Source organism: Triticum dicoccoides, chromosome 3A (assembly GCF_002162155.2).
Source record: "Triticum dicoccoides isolate Atlit2015 ecotype Zavitan chromosome 3A, WEW_v2.0, whole genome shotgun sequence".
Classification (NCBI taxonomy): domain Eukaryota; kingdom Viridiplantae; phylum Streptophyta; class Magnoliopsida; order Poales; family Poaceae; genus Triticum; species Triticum dicoccoides.
The window spans coordinates 1,393,601-1,402,042 of NC_041384.1; the positions used below are offsets into that span (position 1 = coordinate 1,393,601).

At 44.9% G+C, this 8,442-nt stretch overlaps 1 protein-coding gene across 2 annotated transcripts; it reads right to left on the reverse strand.

Moving 5' to 3' along the window:
• Positions 1-3,296: 3,296 nt before the first annotated feature.
• LOC119266572 lies at positions 3,297-7,243 on the reverse strand. 2 transcript variants are annotated; one of them, XM_037547803.1, is made up of 2 exons: positions 7,087-7,243; positions 3,297-5,612 (listed from the first exon to the last, which is right to left on the reverse strand). In XM_037547803.1, exons 1-2 carry the CDS (start codon positions 7,099-7,101, stop codon positions 3,366-3,368), a joined length of 2,262 nt encoding a protein of 753 aa, XP_037403700.1. In that variant the 5' UTR covers positions 7,102-7,243; the 3' UTR covers positions 3,297-3,365. The 2 variants fall into 2 exon arrangements, with proteins under 2 accessions (XP_037403700.1, XP_037403701.1); XM_037547804.1 differs by having other exon boundaries at positions 3,297-6,232.
• Between the last annotated feature and the right edge of the window lie 1,199 nt (positions 7,244-8,442).

The window sequence follows — 8,442 nt, forward strand, 5'->3', positions numbered from 1 at the left end:
GTGCCAGATCGAGTATTTGGGCTGGCTCAATATTGTTTTTTATCCCCACCGTCTTTGGGAAGGTTCTAGACCTTCGCTAGACCTTTTTTTTATTTTGGTTTTTTTAAGTTTCTTTTTTCTTTTCTTTTTTTCCTTTTTATTTTTTCCAAACATCTTTCAGGTTTGTGAACATTTTTTGTGGTTTCATGAATATTTTGTGAAATCATGAACCATTTTCAAATTCATGATTTTTTTACTAATTTTCGAACATTTTATTAATACACTAACTTTCCTGAAAAATTCATTAATACTTTTTAAAATTTTGTGAACATTGTTTGAAGCATGTGAACATTTTTTGTATCAGCAAACATTTTTATAATTGGCGATTATTTTGGAAATTCACAGACATTTTTTTGTTTTGATGAACATTCTTTGAATCATGAACATTCTTTAAATCAGTGTACATTTTTTTAATAGATGAACTTTTGGTAATTCACGAATATTTATTTGGTTTTTATGAACATTTTTTAGTAATTCTTGAACAGTTTTTGAATTCGTGAACACATTCTAGAATACAAAAACATTTTGTTCAAAATCATGAACATTTTTTCTGAATATGCGAACATATTTTCAAAGTGATGAACATTTTTTGTGAATATACACACATTTTGTGATTTCTTTAACAAATATTTGATAATTAGTAATACTTTTTGTATTTTTTGAAATCTTGAATTTTTTTGAAAGAAGGAAAAACAGAAAAGAAAAAAACAAAATGCAGAAAAAATATAAATATATAAGGTGGGCATCCATCCCCACTCATGGGCGGGTCCAATAGGTCGTGCGGGAGGGGAGCGAGTGCACGCTGCTCGTTCGCCAGCGTGTCACGCGATATATAGGTGTTCCATATGACAAAATCTAGTCGCGCAATCTGGACGGGCCTCCCATCTACATACAAATGACAAATCCATTGACCATTGTAGAACCACAAAAAAAAGTGTACACAGTGTAAGTAAAAAGATAGTAGTACGTGAACGATGAGGTAATTAAAGACGCGTGAAGGTTTCTCGTGCCGCCGTCGTCGCCACCACCGGAGAAATGTAGGTCCCCCTGCCTTCGGCTGCTATCTTGGCGCTGAAAGGTGGGGCATCTCAGATTTTCAAGACCCCTATGTTCTTCGCCAACGTCTAGTGATCATTATAGTTTTCTGAGAATAAATTTCCTTTCCTTATTTTGGCGTTGCTATGAGGTAGAAGGTTTTCTGTCCTCACAGATCCGGTATTCGGATTTGATGAGTTTATGTTGTAGTGTCCAGTTTATTTTGTTGGTTTGATGCATTGTGGAGGTGACATCTTTCGTCAACACCATGATGAATATATAATGATTCGACGGCGTGCACCTTTAGGGGATCATCTCCGGCCCAAGTACGTTCATCAATCAAGGCTTTCCATCTTTTTAGGTGGGCGGCTCAAGTCGCTTTTCAAAAAATCATTATTGGTAATGTTCGTGCCGGTGAGAAAGTGATAAGATCGTTTGCTACAGTCCAATTGCAGCATGTTTATCAAAATCTTTAGAGTATTTCTTCGAGCAGAGGTTGATACCGCGTAAATCTTAAGATTTACTTTGTATTTTCTTAAATCTTAGGTCCAAGTATACCTGTAATAGTTATGAGTATGAATAAAGTCACAAGTGTTTCTTTAGAAAAAAAGATAGCAATACGCTACGTGACACGGTGAGAAAATGATCATTACATTTCGGCCAAAAAAAGACAATAATCATTACATAAGAAAACCTGCAACACCCCGAAAAGCACACGTCTTTTTTTAAAAGGAGGATGACCCTCGGCCTCTGCATCTGGAAGATGCATACGGCCATTTTATTGATTATTCTCGAGGACCTTACAAAGTAATACAACAATATGCCTGAATCCGTCATCTTGGCAACATCTGCCGCTACTCCTATCCATATGATGAAGGGGGTGCAAGCTGGGCCAAATACCCAGACCTCTCACCAAAGCCTAACATCTAAAGCCTGAGGCCCCGACCGAGCCACATACCGGGTCCGGGGCACAATCCGGTCTGACGCACTCACATGTGTCGTCGCCGCCATCTTCCACTGGTCCATCTTCAGAGCAGATTGAGATGCCAACCTTGGCAGGATCCTCCGCCATCGACGCCATCAAGACGCTAAACGACGACCACCATCTACGCTAGTCCATCTCCAAGCAGAAGGAGCGCTACCACAGGACGAAGACCGACGGAGAATAGGTGAAACGCTGCACACAATGCCGCCGCCAAACACCTTGCACGCACCGCAAAGCGCCCACCATGCTTCCGAAAACCCCAGGCGACGCCTTCAAGAAGGAGCGCGACGAGGGTACGACGCCGTCGCCCGCAAGGGGAACTAGAGCTTTCGCCCAAAGGAAGATCACGATGAAAGACGGGAGAGGACCTCGACAAGGCCTCCAAGAAGGGGACCGACGCCCAGCAAAGGCGCCGCCATTGTCGTGGCCTCCGCCGACGGCCAAGGGTTTCCCCCGGTCCCGCCCCCATCCCATCCACCCAGCCAAAGATCTGGCCAGGGGAGCGCACGCAGCCGAAGAAAGCGTTGGACTTCATCGAAGCAGGCACGCCGGGTGACGGGGCACCCCGACCCACTGTAGTAGACGTCCACCGAGACCTCGCCGCCCGCACGGCCGAAGTCACGGACCACCAGCACCCATGACCGTCGCCCGCCGAAGAGGCAACGCCGTCCACACCGCCCGAGGCCGCCACCCCGGCATCCACCCACCGCACACATCCCGTCGAAACATGGAGAACGACCCACACCACCGCCACCAGGGAGCACCACACCGCGAACATCCAAGCCGGGCAGGACGAGGCAAGGCCACGCCGGCCAGATCCGGGCGGATCCGGCGAACCCCGGCCTACCAGCCGCCAGATCGGAGTATGGCTCCGATCCCAGGGCCAAGGCGGCCGGATCTGATGGGCGGAGCCGTCCCCGGCGACAGGCGCGGGGCGACAACGCTGGCGGCAGCCGTTGCAAAGGGCCGGCCTCAGCGGCCACCAAGGAAAAGCGGGCAGCGGCGCCCGATGTGGGGTGGGGGGCCGGCCCTCCAGAGGTCGAGGCGGGTGCGCGGGGAAGCCCCCGCCGCCGCCTACCGCTGCGCGGGCAAGCCCGACGACGGCTGCCGGCGGCGGCGGGGAAGGAGGAGAAGGGGAGGCGGGGGACCGGTGGCGCCTAGGGTTTCACCCCCGGGTCGCCCGAGAGCGGACGATGCGGGGGGAGGAAGTGGATGATTGTAAAAAAAAAAAAACACGTCTAGGAAACATTTATTATGTGATTAATAATGTAAAACAACGAGGCCAACACAGTGAATTAACATACACTTAGACAACATCAGAAGCACTGACCGGGGCATTGTGGGACCTGCCGACGATACCGACATGCGCGAGCAGTGCCCAGAGGAGCGTTATTAGCTCACCACCCCGGGCAATGGCCTCCGCGTGCCCATTGATGTTCTCCGACGGAGCAACATAGAGGATCATCTCTGACCAAAAGCCCGCAAGAACCTCCCAAATTGTATCCTCTCTTTCAATCATCCCCGCCAAACGCTTCCCAAGCTCCACACCCTTCTGAAGCACCTCATGCATTGGCCTTGTACTGAGCAGCTCGACCAACTGGTGGTACTCTGCTTCAGGCGTTGACGCCCGAATGCCACCGGCGAGGGCACGGTCAGCGTCCTTCTTGACGGCCTCGTACAAGCTCTTGCACCAAGCATCGTCGTCAGGGAGCAGCTCAGGTGAGTATGCCACCAAATATGCACAATATCGTGATAAGTGAGTGGCAGTAATCCTATGGTTCGAAAAAGGCTGGTGTTGGTGTGATCTCACTTCTAGGATGCTCGTAGCGATGTGGCACACAAGCATAGTATCGCATGTACCTTCATCATCGAACATCCAGCAGAGCTCCTCACCAACTTGCAAGCTCCTAGGCATAGATGCCATGCCATTGGTTCGGCGACTCTCCTCGTAGCTTCTGAGTGCGTTGATGATAGAGGCCTTCACCGCTCTTGGTATCTTCTTCTTTCGTTGCGGTGTATTGATGAGACGCCCAAGAAAAGCCAAAGGTGTTTTCGCTGGGCGGAGCATGAGAATTGAGCACTGGTTCATTTTGTCCTCCCAGATCTTAAACAGCTTGCATCTGCACTGCAACACACGGCTGACGCATCCTCGCCAGGCACGTGATTGTTGCCAAGAAGCATGCTTCACGTAGCCGCAGATAAGGGCCACTTTAGTCCAATTAGAGCAGATGTAAGAAGCGATGTCCCTTGCTTCAGTAAGCACTACCAGTGCAGCAAGTAAATGCACTAGCACATGATCAATATAATAATTCCCGAAACCAAGGTACTCCAACTTATCGTGTGTTGCAGGGCAATTTACCTCACACACGAACTGAGACGCATACGACCAGTAACCACGCAGTGCAAACATAAGAGACAAACAACCACCGATGCTTAGGAGGGAGATAATGATGCTCAAGATGGACATCCGGCGACTTGGATATGAGATTGAGAGAGATGAATAGTAATAATCATAAAGAAAAGAAAGCTCGTCCGCAATGACCCTGAATACCCTCTCGTCGTCACCATCCTTTAGCAACACTCGCCAGAAAAAGTTATTAACCTTGTGAAAACCAGCCTCGGCAATAGTGTACCTTGCAAATCTACATCGCAGTAACTTGAACAATGTAAAGGAGAGGCACACATCTTTGAGTCGTGTTGATGACCCCAAAAGCATGTCCTCTAATAGCCAAATTTTGTCGATGGTCACTAGCATGTTGTTTGTCCTAGCTTCCTCGGACATGCGTACAAAGCAGTAACCACGAGGTTGCTTCTTTACCCGGGAAGTCTCCTCACCCATAACCAGGAGTGGAGGAGGTGCACGCTCACTGGGTTGACTTCTATTATTCAGCTGCTCCATATATCCAACAACAAGACGGGGGTTGAGTCCAAGAGCAATTGATCTCCGAACTTTATAAAACGCATGGAACTTGAAGGTCATTTTGGCGAAGATGATGACAAATGTCCCAAGGTAAAGAAATCCCAACAATGAAGACATTCTGGCTGCAAAAGTCTTGAACACAAACCCAAATGTATCTATATCTAATCCTGCGTAGTAGATCGCAAGGTAACAGGTCCACATTGCTTGGACAAGCAGAACCACTGAAGGGCCAGTGTTTCGGCCTTCTCTCTCATCGCCGGCAACTACAACGCTGATGTTTATGGCAACAATTTGAACAAGGCAAGCCCATCCTATGACTAGGCGTGTGGTAAAGGCTGCCTGACACTCCCCGACTAGGATTGCACTATGAGCATTTGTGAAGGCGGTCATATAAGTGCCACCAATACCAGAGACAACATATGACATGATTGGTAGGAACAATGACGTGGCTCCATCATAGAGGAAGCGGGTGAAGGGGCGGTGGCGATAGTGATGGCCATATGCACCTATTCCAACCATGATTACCACCAATATAGCATCCACCGTTAGCAGAGCATTGCTTCTCCACGTTTCTGCTTCCTTGCTCGCATAAAAGGCGTCATATGGGCATGTATCTTCTCCCTCCATGAGTGTCTGGTTGTCACCACATTTGATACAGTTAGCACTTAACTAGACCGACCGCACACGCATTTGCATGGCCATCATATTTACAATGTTTACAAAGGCGTTGAAAACTATTAGCTTGGACATTGACATGTGAAAACATTAAAACAACGTCATGATGGCCTATAGTAAAGTTCAGTCGTTATCTATTTCCAACATCATGCATGTGTTGGATACAATGTCATATTTAGGAAAATAAAGTTGGCAAAGTTCCTCTGTAGGTCGAGCTACATGGAACCTCTTATCTTCAGCCCTTCAACATTGCGTCGAGATCCGTACTCTTCAACTAACTTGCAACAAGAAGATTTCTCTTTTTTGTTTCTCTCAAATGAAAGAACATATGGACTTCAAACTTTGCAGATCAAACAAACTTTACAACTTCAATGTGTGAAAAAAGTTTCAGATTTTTTGGACCAATATAAGTATACAAAATGAGGATTTTTATGATTAAAAAAATAAGTTTTAGCATTTTAAATGCATGAAAAAATCTGAAAGTTTTTCCCGCATAGTAATTAGAATGTTTTGTTGTCCTGCAAAGTTTGAAATTTATACATTGTTTCGTCTGGGAGAAACAAAAATGACAAATGTGCCTACACGGATCACGATACAAAAATGAATGGCTAAGACAAGGGGTACCATGTAGCTCAAGCTACACAATAAAGTTGCAAGAACCCACAGGACATCTGCGAGTTCATATATTAAGGAAGTATTGATCTGAAAATACAAGGACATTCAGTGGAAGGAAGCACCTCGCCAAGAACCACTAACTACCCGGACTTAAGGGATGACTCTTGATAGATTACCACCTCCCACCATCCGCCTTTCACGACAATGATCTCGAATTTCGGCAGTAACCTCTACTGCAGGGATGATGGTTTCTTCTCTCTATTCGATAATTTGATCTCTTCCACTAGTTGGAAAGCATTAATTTAGTAATTCTTTTTGTTGAGACAATTCCTTTCTCTTATCTACATTAGTTACAAATTTGGCTCTACTTTTCCACTTCTTATCTACATCAGTTATCTATAGGTGTTTATGGATCGAGTGATGGTTGTCAATTCCTTTCTCTTGTCTACATCAGCCATCTATAGGTGTTTATCGAGTGATGGTTGTCAGAGTGTAATTTTTTTTGTTCTTTCTATATATTATATTGCTTGTGGGAATTCAGCACACTGAACTTTGCTTAATTTTTGCAGTCCCTTTGGGCTCATGTGCAGTGCCTAACGTGTGGGCATGACACAACAACATAGTAATGAAATTCAATGGTCATGATTTTATTCGTGGTAGGACTAAGAGCTTAATTGACAGTTTATTTGATTTTGTTAGGTGCTTTAGATAAGTTTAGTGACAGGTTTGTGTTAGTTAATCCTTTTATACAAACAATGCAGAGGAGAGAAAAAATAAGTAAGTCTTAACAAATAATGTTATAACGAGCTCAAATTACCTGGTGGTGGCCCATGGAGATTGCAAATACGGGAGGCGCCTATCTAGACGTTGTAAACGAGCAGTTTGTTGATTGCCATATAATACGTGAGGCGCCTAGCTTGCTTGCAAAGGCCACAAGATTTGTTGTTTTGAGGAATGAACAAATGGTCAGTACATATAGCAACTAGTATAGTTCATTGCCCCCAGCCCGACACATCGAATGATATCATGTGAGAGATGCTTACTTCTTTTTCAATTGTTCCTCGCACTATAGAATGACAGTAAGGCATATGTGCTAAACAGCTTGCTTTTTTGGTGTATGATTGGTTTTAAAGAAAAAGACGCATTATTGCCATGTGGTGGTTTCAAATAGTTTGGCCATTGCTTATCTGTTGTGCTCCCTCTTTTAGATATAGTCCACAAAGATTCACCTTTAACCAATAATTAGACCGATGGTACAAAATATTAATCAATTGGAATACAACAAAAAAAAATTGTCATGACTTGATATTATTGATATAATCTTTGGTTAAAGTTAAATCTCAAAACATATGGGCACCAAGTACTCCCTCCGTTCCTAAATGTAAGTCTTTCTAGAGATTTCACTATGAACCACATACGGATGTATATAGCTGCATTTTAAAGTTTAGATTCATTCATTTTGCTCCGTATGTGGTCCATAGTGGAATCTCTCCAAAGACTTACATTTAGGAACGGAGGGAGTATATATTTAGAAAAGAGATGTACGAAGCATCCAACATTCCCCGACGGTAATATGGTCGAATTGACATGCGATGTGCTTGGATCTTGAGTAGTTGCCGTGCATCGGTGCCCAGTGAGGTTGGCGCTCATGCAAATCTCCCTCCTTGTCTAAGTCAAACATAACAGGTTACTCCACAAAATAAGTTGAGCACAACCAAAAAAAATTATGGGAGAAGAAAACAACAGATTCTATCGAGTACACAGCTCAACCAAATGCACCCCACTCTCGTCCCAATGCAACCACACTAGCCCATCCAACCTTATCGCATATATACAGCTGCAGATGTGTGTTCCTTTATTCGTTCCTTCACTGTAGGATAAGATGTGCATCTTTGATGAGGTCGAGCTTTCTCCTCTACCTTTTGCACAAGTCTAATACCTTATATTTTTCCATGTTTTTTTTTTGCGAAAAGACCTAAGAAAAATAGGTTCACAATTTTGGTTGCCAAAGCGTTCTTCCTCCTGGATCTAACAGCGACACGTCGTTAGCATAGCTTGTTGTCACCTCTATGGCTCCGCTTGTGCGGAGTAAATTTTGGGAAACCCAAGAGCTTGTAGAAGCAGTAGCTAGGGAGTCATCGATGTAGACAAAGATGCTGGCGCCCGTGATCAT